Below are 20772 nucleotides of genomic sequence, written 5' to 3'. Positions count from 1 at the left end.
CATCTTACAGGTTGAGTCCCCCCTGAATCCAATGCTGGGGATCCCTTTGAAGGGCCCTCCAGGTTGTTACCTGGTGATGAAAACTTGGAACCATCGGTTCTCAAAAGCATTGGTGCCAAAATCTTCAGGTTCAGGTTGAAGAACAACATACACTGTATGCATCTATGGACCCAGAGTTGCTGGTCTGCTCAGAAGTAAGCAATCCCTTATACTTCACTGCCAGCAGCTATGGCTTGGATGTACTTTTGAAGGGAAGTATCGATAAGGTCACCCTCCAGAGCCTCCAGGTGCTGAAAACCACACAGGTCTCTGGCTCTTAATTGTATTGCCTTACCTAACTTTGTCTCTGGATTATGTTTCAACCTAGACCAATTGTCCGCACTTGAATTTGGCTTGTTACAACTGGGCTGCGTATGCAACCCTGCCTGCATCAGTGAGTTATAATGGTGAAGGGTTGTATCTTCTGTAATTGAGTCCCTAGCCCCTGCAGGCATCCATTGGAGCACCACAAAGACTTTGGAGTACAAGGTTCTCCCCTGGCACCCAAAGGATCACAATATCATACCCTCCAACATGTCCAGGCCCAAAACTGGGATGTGCTGCTGGGCGAGACATGTTACCAGCCAGGGACTACGGAGCCCCAAAGCATGCATTTTTGCACTCTGCAATCTTGTGGAAGTTCATGATCTCACACACTTTGGGGGACCATATTCTTGTGCTTTTTTAGGTGCCATACTCTCATATGAGAGCACAAAAATGGGATGTCCCTTTTTAATTGGCACAGTTGAGGGGTATTTACTAGATACATCTTGTCATAGTGTCAAAATCAACATCGTGACATAATATATTAAAATGTAGCTTATTCAGTTGACCACCAAGTCCAGTATGCACAAAATACAAATCCTATTTTGTCAGTGCCGTAATACATTCATTTCTAATTTCTTCATCTTCTCTTGTATTTTTCTGTCTGACTTATTCCTTAGAAGAGTGACATGAAATAATCTTCTAAGTGTCTAATGAAGATGATAAAGTTGGTAGCAAAAGAAACTGGCACTGGTAGATGCTGGCACAGGTCTGTTTCAACATCTACCAGTGCCAGTTTCTTTTGTCTCTATCATCTTCATTAGACACTGATAAGATTATTACACTATGAGAAGCTGTATCTAATTTTTGAGAAGTAGTTTCTAGTAAATAACTCTGCAGTTGTTATCATACAGGCTGTTACGTTCACGTGTTTTTTCAATTGGATTTGCGTAATATAGGCATTCTGGTGGTTTTGTTTTTACAGTTGAGGGGTATGCAATATAAGCAGTAGACCTCCTCTCCCCTCAACTGTCACCTGGGGGCAGCCATTGCACCAGAGTCACTGGCAGAGCCAGGGCTCATTTCATCAGCTTTGCTGGAGCCCCAGCTCAACCAAGCACCTACTGCCCCCAAACTGTGCCAGCTGGTCATTCTAGGAACAGAAATTGGTCTCTCAATTTTGATTTTCCTCTTCCTTCCCTGTTCCTTTTCCCTTGTGATTGTGCGCCTTGCGGGTAAGGACTGTCTTGTTTTGATTGCAAGTAAGCTGCTCTGTGAGCCTTTCTGGTTGAACAGCAGGGTACGAATACTACAAACAAACAAACAAACAAACAAATAATAAAAAGGCAAGCCTTTGTAGGGAGGACATTCCATAACTGTGAGCTCCAACACCAAAGAGCCACTCTGTGACAATAATTAATAAATGATACTTATTTAATAATATTTTATAAAAATAAATTGTAAGAGGGACTTTGGAAGGAAGGTTGTGATACGCATTTAATTGATAATAATAGATGATTAATAATAGATAATAACTGATAAATAATACTAATAAAGTAATAATAGTTACATGATATATCACATTTATCTAATTTAGTTACATATGCCAGTTTTTTAAATTTTATCTGTATAGCATTAATATCTTTTTTATGTATTTATGTATACCCCTTAGATTTTTTTAATTTATCTCAGCAGTTTATTTAAAAAAAATCTTAAATAAGTATTAAGTGCTGTGCAGGACACAGAAATTATCAGCTCTATGTCTCAAAGGAACCTTCACTCTGTTGTTGCTGCCAGTTTAAAGTCTCCTTGCATTCAGCCTAAAAACTGCTCGTCTGTGAACCTGCCTCAAAATGTAAACTGGATCTAGTAAATACAAATGTCGGGGAGCGGGAGTTTGTCAGAGCAATAAGGAGGAAAATGTTTTGCTTTTGCAAACTTGGCTTCTGTAAATCTCCTGATGCTGTTCCTTTTATCTTTTGTGACTTTTTCTCCTTGTTACAAAGATTGGGTGTGCAGACTCTGGAAAAACATCAGGGTGCCAAGGGAATATCAGGTGGAGATGAGGGCGGATAACAGGCAAATGAGTGCAATTCTCCTGAAGGCTCGGGTTGTTGAAGAGACTCGTGCAAAACTCACCAGCATGTGTTAGGGATAGGGGAGAAATTTGGTTCTATCTGCATTTAAAGGCAAACCTCTCACTTTTCAAAGCAGTACAAGAACTGGAACAAAACCATCCTTCTAAATTTACACCTCGTTGAATTTTGCGGTGCAGTTCTCCAGGCAAGCAAGGTATACACAAATGCATATGCTAGTATAAAGGGTGCACAAAAATACATATATTCATAAAAAATAACATGCAGAAGTGCATTATATTCAGCGAAATGGATTTGCAAAAATGTGGGTTTCAGTGGCGTAGCATGGGTTGTCAGCACCCGGGGCAAGGCAAGTAATTTGCGCCCCCTAACCCGTGGATTTGCGCCCTTAACCCTAACCCCCAGATGTTGTGCCCGGTGCAGCCAGCCCCCCCTGCACCCCCCACACTACGCCACTGGTGGGTTTTAGGAGGTTTGCACTAGAAAGGGTGATGAATTTCCATGAGGACTTAAACAAAAACAAAAAATCACAAACTGATGTGGAAAGACGGAGAGCTGAGTTTCTGACTGGATAAATAAGGGGAGGAATGACGTTGACAGTGTTACCCATCTCTAGCACATGCACCCTCTCAGGGGTCTTCATCATGCCCTCAATCAGTGCTTTTCAAACGAGAGTCAGAAAACAAGAAAGTTGAGGCCGTATGTACGTACTTTGCAAGGTATTTCCATTGATCTGGAGCAACCACTGAAAAATACTCTTCCTTTAGTGCCTACCTATCTGCCTACAGACTGTGGCCAGTCTCAAAGCCCATTACTTATTTATACAATACAAAATTAATTGACTGGCAATCCAGGCCATGTGTGAATCCGAAGCCAAGAACTGGCAGTCAAGATCAAACGGCAGGACCTATGAACAAGCCAGGAGTCAGGACAGAAGACACATGGGAGCTCACATAGCCCTTGTTTGTCAAACAACAGTACAAAGCCCCCTTACAATCCTTTCTGCTCTGGAGGAGCCCATGGCCAGCCTGGATGGAGTTAGTCTGAAAGGGTTTTCACTGTGAATCTATAGTGCCGTGGGGCAGTGGTTAGCAAGTCCTGCTACGTTATGAGCTGTGATAAGCAAATCCTACTTCCATAGTCAAAATTATGGGACTGTGGGGAGGGGGTGGGGCAACACCAGGGAAAGACCAGGCCCTGCTTGCTCACTCCTGGAAGCATCTGGTTTGCATTGTAGAAAACAGGATAGTGGACCTTAGTAAAAGATTAGCAGGACTGATCTTTTAAGTTCTTCCATTCATCCTATGAAGTATGCATGGTGCTCCACAACAATGGGTTGCCATTTGATAAGACCTGTTATTTATCCTTTCTCCTCATGCTGACTGCCTCACCTAATACCATTTTTTTTTAAAAAAAAAGGTCAGCAGTAATCTGGATTTGAACTTGGTGTCATTGCATGTTTTCTTCTAGGGCCCCTGCCAAAAGAATGGATTTTTTAGTTGCTCAAAGTTTGGGGGCAGGGGGGCAACAGACTTTGGAGGGGGAGTTTATTTTGGGCTCTGGTTGTTCTCCAATAGCAGTGGCAACCCAGAAACTCTTGTAAGCACTGCCATTTGGGCTGGGGGGTGGAGCATTGTTCTCTCCCCCAGCCCCTGAATCCAGCCACTTGTAACACTGAGAGTCTTCTCCTACTGTCTTGTGATTTATCTTTTCTCTGTGTTTGCTTCTGTTCTTCAAACAAAAATGGACAATGGATTAAAAATGGATTAATGAAGGGTTGTTTGTTGAAAACAAGCAACCTAGAATTCCCACATAAATGTCTAAGCATGAAAGTTGAGTATTAAGCAACATGTATATGCAAATTGGTGATGAGTGGTGGAGTGGGTGGGATTTGGTTCAGTTTGCATTTAAAAGATAACCCTACCTAATTTACAACAATTTCTGGAACAGTATACAAAATGAAATTCTTTGAAATTCACACTTCACTGAATTTTGCACTGCCATACTCCAGCCAAACAAGGTGTGCAAAAGTGCATATGCTAGGGTAAAATTAAAATGCACACATTACTGAAAATAACACACAAGAGTGCATTATATAAGGAGGCATTGCTTTGGGGGGGGGGGTATATACAAGGCAAGTCTGCATACAAGAATGTGAATATTAGGAAAAATTCACACTAAAATGCTAATGACTCTTCATGAGGACATCTAAAAAAATTGCATACATGTGGAGAACGGAACTTAAGAAAGAATGGGAAAATGTAAAACAGAGAGAACCCAAAACTGACAGATCTGCCTCTGCCACACGCCCTCCTCCCCAGTAATGCTTGCGGTAAGCAGAAGCAGGTTTTTTTCTCAGCTGGAACTCACAGGAACTGAGTTTTGGCACCTCTCAGGTGGGCACCATTGCCATTATTAAGAGAACAAGGGAGATGTTCATGGTGAGTTCCAGCACCTCTTTTTCTAGAAAAATAGCACTGGGCAGGAGTGTTTGAATTATGGCAGGGAAGTGGCCCTCCATATGTTGTTGGCACTATCCCACCAGCTCAGTCTGCCAGTCTCCACCTGCCTGCCTTCATACTTCATACTTGCAAACAGTCCATGCAGTTTCCTTTGTTGTCAGCCTCCTCCTCCTCAGTTCTCACTGTTGCCCTTGCAGAACTCAGCAGGTAGGCTGATGTTGGGCAGAAGCAGAATGCACTGGCTCTAGCAACAACCTTGCCTTCAGCCCTACCAGTCCCAAGAGCACTAAGCTTACAACTGCATCCCTAACTATGCTGGCTGGATTGCGATTTCTGACTCAGATTTACCAAGCTCACCAGGGTCCCTTGAGAGACCAACCGTCATCAAGCCTTTGGTCACTGTGGAGGAAGGCTGGAAACAAGCAATGACTAAACCAAATTCCATGTGATTGTTTTTGGATTTGCTTTGATAAAGCAGTGCCATAGCTATGGGGGTGGTATGGCCGGTTTTTCCCCCCCCCCAGGTGCAGCCTCCAGAGGGGCACCACTGAGGCTCCCAGCTTGTGTGTGTGTATGCAAATGTGTGTGGCGGGGGTGTGCCAAACGGGGTGTTTGACTTAGGTGAGATAAAGCCTAGTTTTGCCCCTGGATAAAGAGAGGTCAGGTTGTTTTACAAAGCTGTTCTGATGTTTCTTTGCTTCACCATGTGATGAAAGGCTCCTTGGGAAAGCATTACTCAATTGACAGTGCAGTCCTTAGGCTTCCTCCAACTGTGCTCAGCGGAGTTTACTGGGGCTGGGAGCCTTTTTGTTCAACTTAAGGCAATCTTCCAAGACCTACATTGCCAGGGGCAAAAATGGGCAGAGCAGTAAATGTAAGTTGTGCCTTTGCCCAGTAGGTTTCTATCTGCATTGGAACATCCTTTCCTAGCCTCCATCTGCACAAGCAAGAGACATTCTCAGGGTGCAAGGAGACATTCCAGCCAGGCAAAAGCAGGGTGAGTGGTTGTGGCCTGGGGAGAATCCTGAGAGCCAGATAGAAAGGTCTGGAGGGCCACATCCTCAGCTCTGAAACTAAGGGATGGAGAACTTGTCAGCCAGCATGCCCAGTTGCTTTGGACAATAGGGGCTGGAGTCAAACAATATTTGAGTCTGAGAAATAATGAATTAGCAAAAGCCCACTGCATTTTTCCCCCTTCAAATTTTTAAGCTTAATTCAGCTACTGGGATTCAGAAACCTTTGCAAAGGAATGCAAATCACCCACAGATCTGCAAGTAGATCACTATCTCCCTCTGCCGTCTTGTCCCCCTCTGCTTTACGCTCTGCAGCATGCAAAGGAGCATGTGGAACAGGTTGGTCTGGCTGAACACATTGCAGGGATGGGGGAAGAGGAACATGTGATTTGATGATGTGATATCAGCATCCCCAGTGGCCTCTGAGCAATCTGTAGTATTCCTTCCTTCCTTCCTTCCTTCCTTCCTTCCTTCCTTCCTCCCTTCCTCCCTTCCTCCCTTCCTCCCTTCCTCCCTTCTTCCCTCCCTCCCTCTCCACGCACCATACATTTAAAGCATATCCTTCCCCTTACAAAGAATGCTAGGAACCCTGCCCCCCACAGCTATAGTTCCCAGCACCCTTTACAAACTGCAGTTTCCAAAATACTGGGGAGGGGCCTGGAACCCTGTGCTTTAAATGGATGTTGTGTACACAGCCTTTCTCTCTGCATCTGAAAGCAGCTCAAGCAGAGAAGACCTTTAACTGACATATTGACACACTTACTCCAGTGTAAGGCAGTCTCCTGGCATTACACAAATGTTCCATCTTAGGAAAAGTGCTATGTTGAGTTATCACTTGCTTTGGTTTGCGCTTGGGGGCATGAGTTCTGTTTCGAAATTATGCTCTCCCACCCTTCATGCAAGCACGCCGTTTCCCTCCTCTCCCCATTTCTGTTCTGAACTGCTGTTTCAGACTGCCAAGCTTAAGGAATGGAGCTTACTGGCCTTTACCAAAGAGATGCGTCAAGGAAACATTCTAATGACAGCTCAAAAAGGCTTTGATCCTCTTCCAGGACTGCACTCATGGCTTTGAAATGCGACTTTGGCAGCCCTTGAGTCTGGCTGCTTTGGTTCTCTTTGGCATCGGCCCATTTGAGTGACATTACATCCTCCATCACAGGACCCAAATAACCTTGAGAGGATGATGGGTGGCTCTCAGACCATGCTGAAGAAGGGGGGCTTGAGGTGCCTACCATCAGTTGTTTGGTGCTATGCTAGCAAACATGGTGACTGCAACGTAAGAGGCTGAGTGGAAGAGCACACACTTTGCAGGCAAAAGGTCCCAGGTTCAGTGCCCGGCCTCTCCAGGTTGTACTGGAAAAGCTCCCTATCTGAACCCCTGGAGAGCCACTGCCGTTCAGTGTTGGTTGTATTGAGCCAGGTGGGCTTTATATAAGGCAGCTTCCTGTGTTCTTTTTTTGAAATCATGAAGGCTTGATTCTTACTTCATTTTATGGAAAATACCATGGCTCGATAGATCACTTGCTTTTTATAAAGAATGTCCCTGATTCAATCTACAGAGAATAACTACCTGTCAGTGTAGACAGTACTGAGCTACATGGACAAGGGATATCACTCAATATAAGACAACTTCCTATGTTTCTACACCTGTTCTGAAATTCTCCCCCACTCATCTTCATTTATTTATTCCAAATTCTAGGATTATGAGAGGAAGGGAAGACTTTTCTATCCATACCATACTTCATTTTTAAACTGGTCTGCTTTTTTATAAACTGAAAAGCTTTTGATGTTGAAACCTGCTCAGACCACATGCTTAAACATCTATTTGTTTTACAAAAATGTGTCTACCACTTTCTCAACCATAACAGGTTACAAAACAGAACCACCCTTAAAAATAGCATTACAGTGGAACCTCAGGTTACATACGCTTCAGGTTACAGACTTTACTAACCCAGAAATAGTACCTCAGGTTAAGAACTTTGCTTCAGGATGAGAACAGAAATCGTGCGGTGGCGGCGCGGTGGCAGGGGGAGGCCCCATTAACTAAAGTTGTCCCTCAGGTTAAGAACAGTTTCAGGTTAAGAACAGACCTCCGGAACGAATTAAGTTCTTAACCCGAGGTACCACTGTATAGGCAGATGGTACAGACCAGGGCTGGGGCAACTTGATAAAGCCAGGGGACCAGATCCTTATCTTCTACACACACACACACACACCTGGCCAAGTCTGGAAGGTAAGTAGGCCTGTGCACCTGTCAGTCACCTGATGCCAGAGGTGGTGAGCGATATGGCCTTGTGGGCTAAATGGCCTGTCGGCTGGATGTTCCCAACCAGGACCTTACAGTGACAGATACTATAAAGTTGATACAGATGTTGGAGAAGATATATGCATATATGTGTTTCAGTATTGTTATCTTCCTGGTCTGAGGCAATTCTTGAGGCAAGAGAAAGAAACTTCTCCCTTAACCTGTCTGCCTTCAGAATACTAGATGCTGTGTGGCTGGTACTGTCTTCCCTTTCAGACAACTGTCCAGACAGCATCTGCCAGATGTGGCCAGGTCCTGGGGCGAAGGGGAATGGAGCAATAATTGCTGGTTTTGCCAGACATTCAGCACTCACAGATTGAGCCTACTGTATGTGATGCATCTTTATTTGCAAGCAAGTTGCACTGTGTTCAGGTTAAATCTGTGCAGAATAGTAGCCTGAGAGCTGCTCCTCCTCACCTGCTGGCCACCATTTCAGTGGCCCACCAATGCCATTTTCTTGCTGAAACACACTCTAAGTACTGCCTGTGGGCACTCTGTCTCATGTCTGGAACTCTCTGCCACAATATGTGGCAATGACCGCTAGCTTAGGTGGCTCTCAAATGGGACTGCCTGAGGCTCCATCAGCACTATACATACAAAGCACTATTATACCGCTTTAGGCAACTGTAGGCTCCCCCCCCCCCGCCCAAGAATCCTGACAACTAAGATTTTTTAAAGATGCTGAGGGTTTTTGGGATACCCCTATTCCATTCCCAAAGCTGGAGTCCCCAGCGCCCTATCTTTAATAGTCAATCCTTTTCCTAGGGAATTTGGGGAATGTTAGCTTTGTGAGGGGAATAGGGGGCCTCCTAAATCCACTACAGTTCCCATAATCCTTTGGCAGAAGCAGCGACTGTTAAAGTGTTCTAATAGTGCTTTGTTGAAACTGTTAATAACATTTTAAAAAATAAAATAAAATAAAAATAATAGTGCTTTGAATGCATGGTATGGATATGGCCTTACTGAATATATAGAACACATCTGGAAACTCTTCAGTCAGTGCTTGAGTCCCACAAGGAAAAAGGTGGGGTATTAATAATAATAATCAGTGCTTTTTCTCTCTGAGAAAAATGGTGCCGGTACGAATCATAATCCTTTTCCCCACCCCCACCGGCCTTTTCTCTCTCTCACACACATGTACTCTCTCTCCTGTCCCCCCTCAATTAATTAAAGCCCCACTTTGTGCACCCCTCCCGCTTCCTCAACCTCCCCCCCTACTTTGCCCCATCTGCTCTTCACACCCACTCCTCCTGTCCTCTCCCTTCTTCTCCCTTCCCCTCCTCCCAGCCACCAGCCACAACCCCTCTGTGCTCAACTCAACGGCTTGCCCCAACCACAGAATGGAGGATGGCGGCACTAGCAGTAGAGGCTTCTGCCTCCTCCCCCTTCTCTTTCTCCCTTCCTTCGCTCCTCTGTCCCCATCCCACAGACATGGAAAGAGTGAGCAGAGATGAAAGGGAAGTGGTCTCGCGCTTACCTGGCTGCTCATGGCGCAGCGAGGCAGTGACATGGCAGTGCGTCCAGGGGGAGAGCATGAATTGTGGGGGCAGCAGAAGGGGAACAGCGCAACCTGTTGACTGAGTGTGGCAACAACAGCTCTGAACAAGAGCCCTCTTTTTCTTGCCACTGCTGCTTCAACCTACTTTTTGCAGCCCCCCTTTTAGCCATGGTTGTTTGCTTGTTCTCCCGACCCTCCATTTACCTTATCACAATATTTTTTTTTTGGGGGGGGGAGGTGATGGCACTGTGTACCACAAAGTACAGTAGTACCTCTGGTTGCAAACGGGATCCGTTCCAGAGGCCCGTTCACAACATGAAAAGAACACAACCCTCAGTGGCGCGTCTGCACATGCGCAGGTTGCGATTCACTGCTTCTGTGCATGCGCGTCACGCCATTTTGCGCTTCTGCATGAGCGGCGAAACCCGGAAGTAACCCTTTCTGGTACTTCCGGGTCACTGCAGGACGTAACCTGAAAGAACATAACATGAAGCGGATGTAACATGAGTTATGACTGTACTGCCAGAAAAAAGCACTGATGATGATGATAGCTGCCATTAGATTCATGGCAGATAGGCCTGTCAAGGGTTATTAGTCTTGACAGTAAACTAAAAACACTGTTCAGAGCCAGTAGACATCTGCACACCTGGTTCAAGGGCAGAGGTGGTGGACAATGTTTTGACCCAAGGGACACATTCCTTTCTGGGCAATCTTTCAGGGGACACGACAGAAACAGGCAGGGCCAGAGGCAAAAGTGGATATGAGCAATGACTGTAAACTTTATTTTGTACAGTAGACTAGTTTCTACACATTCTCTCTCTCTCTCTCTCTCTCTCTCTCTCTCTCACACACACACACACACACACCACTTCTGGGTCATCAAGAGACATTAGTAGAGTGCAGCAAGGCAAAAACATTCAAAGTAGGGTGTGAAGCCAGAATCTTGATGGGTGTTGCTGGAGAGTGGGCTAGGGAGGGTAGATAGAGATGGAGGGCTGCTGTTGATGTCCAGGCCTGAAGTGCTGGGACTCTGTGCTAGGCAGCCAGAATGAAGCCCTTATTGGAAGTATCTGTGGGAAGCCAGATGTTGGATCAAATGGTCCATTGGTTGAACCAGAGGGGCTCTTTTTGCATTGTTCACATGTATGCCACATCTGGTGATAAAGCTGTGAAGGTGGAACGCAACATGGACAGAGGTTTCAAATGGACACTCAGGGAAACCTCTCTTCCTTTCATTCTTTATAAGATTTTTTTTAAGCCAATGCTTAAATATCATCAGAAAAACCTATGTGTTTGTCACAGGTCACAGAGAGCACAGGGCGACAGTGGCTATGAGAACTGGGTTAATCGTCACAGAGCTGCATCCTTCAGGATAGATCTGTGACTGCTTGCCTCAAGATAAATGTTAGGAAACAACCCCCACCCCAAACCAATGGTATCCCTGAGGAGATGGCTTTTCTCCATGATTCAGCAGTAGAGGCTTGGGGACACCCAGCCTAGAGATATTTTGAAATCAATGACTTCTGTGAGAGACAGGGGGAGGAGAGAAACGATAATGCTATTGTGGAAACGCATCTCTGTTTTCCATTGGGGAGTCCTTGGGGGGATGAGTGGAAGCCTCTGGTCCTGAGCCAGCTCCCGTGGTCTCTCTTCCTTCTGGGAAGGGAATTTTCACAAAGAATTCAAGGAACCCAGCTCAGTGGAACAGAGGAGCAAACGGTTCATGAGAGCACCACGTGTAACAGGCGAAAACACATGCACAGCTTGCCAAGAGAGAGGTGGAAGAATCCAAATGTTTCCCATCCTTGGAGAATTTTTTGCCCTAGAGAGTGCAGCCCCCTTCATTAGTATGTTTTCCAGTTGCCCCATTTCAAACAAAACAAAATGGAAAAAATAAAATAAGCTTTGGGAAATTGTGCTGTCTTGCACAGTGTTCTATCTGGGAAGAGGCATTGTGCTTAAAAACAGAATCTGTCACACCTGGCTTCCAACCTGAATTTTGCAAGCCTGTATTTCTAGCATAGTTTCTGGGTCAGAACTTGCCATGACAAAATATGCTTTAGTGTCAGATTCTGAAGAAATAGTTATGGATTTATTTTTTTTCATCCAGACAAATGGAACTTTGCCAGAATTTTTTTTAAAAAAACAATGCATTGTTTTATTTCCCCCTCTCCTGTTCTTGTTTGTTTGTTTGTTTAATTTGCAAAATTGCACAATGGTTCAATGGGAATCTCCTAGGAAAATAGGAAGCTGCCTTATCCTGAATCAGACCATTGATCCATCTAGCTCAATACACTGCCAGTTACTACACGGGTTGACAGCTGTTTTCCAGGATTTCAGGCAGAGCTGTCACCCAGTCACAATCTCTCAGCTTAGTCTTACCTCACAGGGGGGCTGTGAGTATAAATTTGGGGTGAGGCGAGTGAGACATGCTTGCCGCCCTGAGCTCCTTCGAATGAAATGTGAGATAGAAGTGCCTACACTGGGAGGAGGTTGTGATGTGACAATGGATTATTTACTTTCCTGCTACAACCTACACAAACCCCTCAGTTTGTAACTGATACTCTCCTCCAGGGGCCTCTTACCAGGGGAGGTTTGGCAGGTTGTGACAAAAGAAAGGGCCTTTTCAGTGGTGACTCCCTGCTTGTGGAATTCTTTTCCCAGTAAGGTCCACCTGGCACTATCCTTAATGTACATTTATCACCAGGTAAAAGGTATCTCTTGTCCTAGACATTTCATGGTTTATTGGTTGTTGTTTTTTGCTGTTGAATATTTTGCCTCTATTTAAGTAGGTCTGTTTTATGGGTTATTACATATGTTTTATTGTAATGTATTTCTCTTTTATTCTGATGCTATGATTATTTATTTATGAATCACTTCTCATGAGGCATCCTGAAGCAATATGTAATATAATTTTTTAAAATGGAAAAATGTTGTGTTTTTTTTTAAAAAAAACAACAGTTAAAACAATTGCATATATTATGTATTATAATGTATTAAATGTCTATACCACTCTTCATCCAAGGATCAGAGGGCACGATTATATATCTGTATCACCTATAATTTTCCTTTGTTTTTTATTATTGTTAATTTCTGATAGTGCTCTATTACTGTTAGTTGTAGAAAAGAAGTTATACACAGAGGGGTTATGGTGAAAAGAAAGGGAGACAGTATGAGAGACAGGCAAGAAGGGGTTTTCCTTAGGGTGTGAGGCTGAGGAAGGGGAAAAACTTCTCAGGTGAGAGCTGGGGAGATTCACCTCTTTGTATGTGGATTGAAGATTAGGGTAGAATTAGAATAGGGGGCTGTGTGTTTGTTGCTATTTCTATTGTCTTTCTCCTCTCTTTTCTTTTGTTTTTTCCTCTTTCTTTCTTTTTTACTTCATTGCTTCTAGATATAATTTTATTATATTGCGAAAAAATAATAAAAATTTCTGGAAAAAATGCAGTTTATGTATGTGCTGTTGTGGTTTTAAACTGCAAGTCAGTGCAAGTCTAATACAGTTACTAACTGGGGTAAAGATTTTAATTTAGAAGGCTTGTAGGAACATCTTTAACAGGCACCAAAAATAAAATGGAATTTTTTTGTTTTTGTTTCCAGAGGCTCTTTAAATGGCAAGTGAGTATTAAGCTGCATTTATCATTGTTGTTATATTATGTGATGCAAAACAACAGCAGTTCATTGTGAGAGTTTGATGGGCTCCTGTTGGTGCCACACGCTTCTTGAGTCTGAGCACAGAGTATCTGATACCCTTAGCAATCTCCCATGAGGTGCTTGTCTGCGTTGCTAATGAGGCATCAAGAGAGGAATGACAGGTTGATGTCCTTGTGCCCCTAAGACTAGCTTTGACTTTCTGGATATGTGTTTTATCTGCTTCTATTATTATTATTATGGAGGGGGAGGATCCTTAATAAAATCTATGGGTCGTGACTCCCTCTAAGTTGAGCCAAATCAACCCCTCTGTAGCCTTCTAAAAGCAGTTGCTAAGAGAGCTGTCTCCAAAGGCATGAGAGTGGGGGGGCTTCCCTCCCCTCCCTCCTTGCCTCTCTCCCCCCCCCCCACCTTCCCCAGTAATTTGAGTCTTGGTTTCACCTCTACTGCAGGTTTCAAAATGCACTGTTACCTTACAGAACTAAGAGTGAGGGCTCAGCTGCATGTTGATCACATTTTGAATTCTTGTGCTGAATTTCCATGTTTGACCAAGCTGGGATTTTACATTGAGCAGGGGTGTGGAAATAGCAATGGCTATGTTGTTTTGTTGTCCCCCCCTTTTTTTTGTCCAAGTGTTAGAACACAATGCATTTAGCAGCAGAGAAGGGAGTGAGATGTAGGCAGCCCCAAAGAGCTGACCCCATTACACACTTAGCAATGAATGCATTGTAGGATGGGGATTGGGGCTTTGTGCCCATGACATGCTCCCATCAGCACATTGCCCCAGCCCTGATAGGGCCAACTGCTGACAGCTGCCCTGGGTCAAACAACCAGTGCCTGATAGATAGCAAGCTGCCATTTTAATTTCCCACCGTGCCTCCTAATGTAGCGTTACACTTGGGCAGGGAACCCTCTTCCCTGACGGCTGCATTCTAAGGACCACATGCCAAGGGTGGGTGGGGCCTGGGGGAAAGGGGGAGGAGCAATGCATGTAAAGTTTTACCTTTGTGCAATAGGTAAACCACCACCACCACAAATCTTTATTACGGTCATTGACCAGTACAATAGGTCAGTCTTTATGCTGCATCTGGGCAAGCAAAAGGCATTACCAGAGTTCAACGACACATTCCAGACTGGCAGAAACTCACAAGGGGATGGTGCAAAGCAGGGAAAGTGAGGTTTATGGCTTGGTGAAAGTTCTGAAAGCCAGATAGAGAAGTCAGCATAGCCCCCAGGTTCTGAGGTTCCCCACCCTGCTCTAGTGCATTGTGGGTGCCCTGCAGTTGATGCTATATCGTAGGCCATTGTTAGAACATAAAGCAGTTTTAATTTCCCACATTGCACATGCTGGCTAGAGGGCACTAGGTTGGTGTAGGGTGCCTGAACAACATCTTCATTCACACACCTGCACTGATGTGAGCTCTGTCCTTTTAGCTGGGAAGGCTGTGTTTTCCAATATTATCACTTAACACTGAGAAACACGTACATTAACTCTATTCAGATAATAAGATGAGCCTCTGGAGTTTAGGGCAAGTCAGGGAGCACGAACATGATCCCAATGCCATCCACTGCAGGCATTCACAGAACATCAGGAAGGGGTTTTAGGGACCCAGGTAGTCTTAGTGAGCTAATGCACAAAGACTGAGCTAGGAGCAAAGGGGGATCCCCCCAGGCTGAGTCATCTTTCCATTTATAAGATGGCAATTTCCCAAATGAGTCAGTGATCTGAGCCGCTGGTTGCATTCTGAAGTGGTATAGTGCCTATAGTCATTATGCAAAAAGAAATAGGTCTCAGTTAGCTTACTCCAAGTGATTGTGGGCAGGACTGTCAGTAATCACACAGTAGCCCTTGGCTCACAGTCACATCAGATCAGGGCAGGCTTATACATGACTAGATTCTCCTCCATCCTTTTAAATAAATAAATAAAATTTGTTTGTAACATTCCATAAACAGAAAAGCAGCATGTCTGGGATATTTTTTATCTTGCGTCTCTTCTTCCTGATAAACTAGACTCTTTGTGAAAGTGTTTTCCTTCCTTCCTTCCTTCCTTCCTTCCTTCCTTCCTTCCTTCCTTCCTTTAAAATACCAGAGCATTCAATCTGTAGCCCAAGTACATATTTACCTCTTCAGTGAGATTCAAGGTGACACAGCTGAAAGGTATGGGGTGATTTGAACCTGGAAACACTGTGGCTCCTCTATGGGTGATTTTTCATCATTCCCATTGGCACTCCCATTCTGGTCAAAATGTAGCCTTGTGGTTGCTGGATCTTCCCAAAGGGGGGGGGGGGAAGATGGGGAGAGGGTCTCACAATTCTACACCAGCCCAATACCCATTCTGATGTTAGCTCATATTATGAGACTTTTGTCTGTTTTGAGGGGGTCACTTCTCATTTATGTGATATTTTCTCATCTTTCTTTCTGTTGCAGAGCTTATTTAGATGTCAAAGAACTTAAGAACAGGCTCCAACTGGATGGCTCAACACATCTCAACATCTTCTTTGCTAACAGCTCTGAAGAAGAGTTGGCAGGTGTAGCTACCTGGCCGTGGGACAAGGAAGCTTTGGTACACCTGGGTAAGTCACACCAGAAGAGCTCCACAGTATCAGGTCAAACAACATCCTGTTCTCACAGTGGTCAGCCTGATGGCTCTGGGAAGTTCATAGGTAGACGACAAAGGCAATAGGCCTTTCTTACTGTTATGCATTAGAACATTAGAAAAGTCCTGCTGGATCGGGTCAATGGCCCAGTCTTGTCCAGCGTTCCATTCTCATGTTGGGCAATTATATGCCCTTAGGGGAGAGAAATGATACAGCCAATGCAAGAGAATTAGAATCAGAAAGCCTGGTAGGTTCTCTTGTAGATCTTTGGGCCCTTAGCCCATGAGTCTCAGGTTGGGAGTCCCAGTATTGCAATTATCTGACCCAAGCATTGCTAGAGCTGGGATAATTAGCCAAATCATCTCCCTATGAACTTAAGCAGAGTTCTAGATCAGGCCAGAGGCTCATTTAATGCAGCATCCTTTCCTTGCCCAACTAGATGACCATGGGAAGCCCACAAGCAGCGCTTGAGCACAACAGCAATGCGTTCCTCACCTGTGATTCTCGGCAACTGAAGAGGCAGACCTTGAAAAGGGAGAATCTCCTCCCTGTGGACTGCTCCTTGTGGAAAAGAAGAAAGGACAGGATGCTGTTAACCTTTATCCTGATTTCTTATCATTTGCAGTCATAGTGTTAAGTAGTCCACCGAATAATCATCATCATCATCATCATCATCATCATCAAAACAATATTCACCATTCCTCGCTTCCTGGCTTACAACCAGGAAAATATTAGATTACAAACCCCAAACACTTTACAGTATTTCTCAAATGATGTCAAGACAAAAGTATTTCACCTTTTTCAAAGAAGTTGCTTCTGAGGGCATCTTCTCCACGTGTGGAATTTGCAAAGGTTTTTGAGTGAGGGAACACGTTGTTTTAGTGGGGGAGATGTAACACTGTGACTTATTAACCTCGCAATTGTTGCTCGCAATGCAGGCAGCTGATTTCCTTGTTCCACTTGGGTGTCCCTGAAGAGCTGTATGTCAGGCTGTAAGGTGGGAGCAGCCAATCATGGGCAGTCATAGACTGCTAGGTGGAAGTTGGAACTAGGTGAGAAGGCATGTCCTTAACTAACCTAGGGTTTGAGGATATGTGTCCATATTGGAGAAGCTAGTTGGTTGACTAAGAGCCTCAGTGGTGTCCTCTGGAGGCTTCACCCCGGGTAAAATTCCTGGCTAAATGCCCTTCGTTTCATGACTGGAAACCCCTAATGGATGTCCCCTGGAGTTTCATGGTGGGGGAACAGCCAGACAGGGCCAGGCTAAAGCATCCAATTTGTGGGTGGAGAAATGGCAGGGGAGTGGTTTTAACCAGTTTTCAGAGGGTTAACAATTTGGGGGTGAGGAAAACTCACCATCTCCAGAGGGCCTTTGGGCATATTCTCTCCCCTCTCCCTCTCCCTCTCCCTCTCTCTCTCCCTCTCCAAAGCCCCTGGGAATGACATGGCATGATGAAATGACATGATGGGGGGCTTCTGGAGGTGGGTAGGAATGGTCTGGAACCCTCACTCACAACAGCTGGCTTACAGTATTTAGACCCATCAAGTGATAAAGCATCCATGCTTAATGTTGAAAAATCCCTTTACAGGTGGTATCACAGGGTCAGCTAAGGAAAGACTGCAAAAATGACTCTATTAAGGGGGATAGAGATAAGTCCTTCTGAATTATTTATATCCTGCTTTTATATAGCTCCCAACCCTGTATGATAATCAGCTTCATGGCTGAGTGGGCATTAGAACCCTGCTCTCCCAAGTTCTGGTCCAGAACTCTAAGCACTACACCATACCGCCTCCAGTGGTGTGGGGGGGAAAGACTAAGTAAACTTCAGCGTGTGCTGATTAACTTAGAAAAAGCATATTGGGTCAGCGATCAGGGATGATGGGACCAACATAGGAATCTGCTTTATGCAAAGGCAAACCATTGGTCCACCTAGCTCAGTGCTGCCTACACTGACTGGCAGTGGCTCAAGCCACAGCTTCTCTCAGTCCTGAGGGATGGGTCATTGTTCAGTGGTGGAGCATCTGCTTTGCCTGCAGAAGGTCCCAGGTTCAATCACCAGCAGCTCCAGATAAGGCAGAGAGAGACACCCTGGATAGCTACTGCTAGTCAGCATAGTTAATTCTGAGCTAGATGTAGGACATAAGAACATAGGACGCTACCAACGCTTTACACTAACTCATCAGCTGCAACACAACTCCTTTCATGCTATGTCCTACATTTTCAGTAATGCACTAAAGCACTAAACCAGGAATGAAAGAAACTCTCATTTTTGCCTGGGTGTGGGAGAGAAGCTGGCCCCCCACCTGGGCAAACTTCAGAGGCAGAGCACCACTCACAGAGGTGTAGCGTAGGGGTACATGGGGGCTGTGGCCCTGGGTACAATTTTGTGAGGTGATACAAACAGGTGCCTTCATTGGAGCCCGGCTCTGTGCAAGAAGGAGCTGTGCCTTTTTGCTCATGCCTGACCCTAGGGAAGGAGAGCAGGAGAGTGGGCAGAAACAATGTTGCCCACTGTCTTCAGTTGCAGGGTGCCTTCAGTTGCAGGGTGCACATGGCTGCAGCTGCTCTGCTGCCAGGTCAGGCCTGCCCTGCCCACGGAGGGCAGGAGGAGAGTGGGTGGCAGCTTCCCTGCCCCTCTCCTCCCTTGGACTGTGGTGCATGGGATGGTATCCTCCATGCCTCCCTTGGGGGAGCCCCACAAGCCCACCCCTAGCAGCAAGGGCATATGCTCTGCTGCTGACTTGTCACTTCCAGGGATCCTTCCAACATCTGCATTTTCTCGCTTCCCCAAGATCCTTCTGGGGCAGTAATAGATGTAGCATCTCACTTCTGTCAGTTGGGATGCATTGGAAGGCAGAGAGGATGTGGGCCACCAGACGGAACTCTGCAAGCAGGTGGTGTGATTCCCCCCCCCCCACCTGCCCCATCACATCCTTGAATCTTACCTCTCTGAAAATCAGCCATAAATATGCCCCAAATTAATCACCTGCAAGTGTGGAGGAGGGCTTTTCATTTTGGCCTTTGCTCTTTCAGAGGAGTAGCCTTCAGGAGTAGGTGCCAGGTTTGTAGAACTAAAAAGGAAGGATGTAGGTCAATGTTAGAGTACCTGCTTTGCATGCAGAAGGTTCTAGATCCAATCTCTAGTGTCTCCCGGTAGGGCTAGGAGAGAGCCACATCTAGAACCCTGGAAAGCCACTGCCAGTCTGTGCAGACAATCCTGAGCTAGAGGGACCAATGGTTCTGGTTTTTCTCTTCTTAATGGCCATAGCTCAGTGATAAGGGAACATCAGATATCGGGAGATGAAGAAGACTTCAGCCTGAGATATTGGGGGACCATGGGCTCATCCATACTTACCTTTGCTCCACATTTCTATGCACAGGTCTAGGATTTTCAGGTCCGTGCCCAAGTGCTTGTTTTTTGTTGTTTTTTTGCCCTGGACACTTTCCCTATAAAAACCTGCTGTTTACTGCTAAATCAGAACAAATGGCAATTTCAGTGTTAAAGAGCAAGGGGGAAGTGGTGGGCCAAAAAAGAAAAGAAAAAGAAAAAGCATTGGGATGTGGACTGGGAAAGCAAGGGCCCATGTCTAGAAAGCATGGGGCAAAAGGTAAGTGTGGATGAGCCCAATACTGGCCTGGGTGGACCAGCGATCTGCGTCAGTAGAAGCTGCTTCACATAGAAAGAGACAAAGTCAGAGACAGGAGTATGAGGAGGGTGCTGGGGAACCACTCCCCCAGCAGAGTACATAATGTTGAGCTTGTTGGACCAGTGGTCGGATTCAGTGTAAGATGCTTCATTTATACCAACAGGGAGTGAGGGGAGAGAGGGAGAGGGCTTGACAAATGAATTGAAGACTTTGGGGAGCCATTGTCCCAATGGCATAGACAATACTGCATTAGTTGGACCTGTGGTCTGACTCAGTATACAACACTTTATTTGGGAGAAGAGAAAGAGTTGAGTTTGAGAGATGCTTGGGAGAGTCAAAAGAATGTCATGAAAGGAGATGTGGAAGACCTCTTCCTTGGACTCTAAGGAATCACTATCCCAGCAAAATAGACAATTCTGAGCCAGTTGGTCTAGCTAGACCAGTGGGCTGACTTGGTATAAGGTGCTTTGTATGTACAATCACAATCACACAGAGAGAGATGAGCTTGAACGGGAGAGCTGAAGGGCTGGCATGCAGCTTGGGAACAGAAGCAGGCTTTTTTAATTCAGATAACTAGATTTTTTGGCTAATTGGTGTTGTACTCTCCTGTAGCACCTCCTGCTGGACCAGTCATAGGTATTTTCCACTGTCTCTTCTCTTGATTTCAACTAATCTCTTAATGGTCCAAAGTAGTACCTTTTAGTACCTTGGATTCAGTTTCTTTGGGGGGGGGGGGTTCTATATAAAAGTGAGTGCATGAGTAATCATCACAAGAAAATATAATCAGTGGACAGTCTGAAGTTGACTCATCCCCCCCCCCCCAAATAAGGCAATAGGAGAAAAAATTAATTTCCTGTTTTAAAAGCCCTCACTGCCCACCTTTTCTCCTTCAGCAAGAACTTTGCTGCTTAATCTTTCTATACTCTTTTTCTTTCTATAAATCCAATATGTATTTAATAAGAAAAAATAAGATGAAATATGCACCACTGTCCGGATCTTAGCTTTGGAATATAGATCATCTGGTTGAGGGAAACTATCTTTTTGGTGGGGAGATTGCAATTGATTTAGACTCTTGACAGCTGTGAAAAATATACATAACCTCCACCAAAAGAAGGGGGGGGGGTCTAAAAAGGGAATAAATAAGAAAATCAAGCAACCTGCACAGTTGCCTTAAGCCCTGATGAAATTGAGCCAGCCT

General features: G+C 45.0%; 1 protein-coding gene across 1 annotated transcript in view; it reads left to right on the top strand.

Moving 5' to 3' along the window:
- PAPPA (pappalysin 1) overlaps nucleotides 1-20772 on the top strand; it is a 233974-nt gene that overhangs the window by 40543 nt on the left and 172659 nt on the right. Inside the window, exon 3 of the mRNA XM_083721583.1 lies at nucleotides 15757-15902. Within this exon, the coding sequence (XP_083577709.1) occupies nucleotides 15757-15902 (146 nt within the window). The remainder of the gene's footprint in view (nucleotides 1-15756; nucleotides 15903-20772) is intronic.

Source organism: Podarcis gaigeae (assembly GCF_964106915.1).
Source record: "Podarcis gaigeae genome assembly, chromosome: Z".
NCBI lineage: Eukaryota > Metazoa > Chordata > Lepidosauria > Squamata > Lacertidae > Podarcis > Podarcis gaigeae.
The sequence above is the reverse complement of the archived record's forward strand: the minus strand, read 5'-3'. Positions and strand labels throughout refer to the sequence as shown.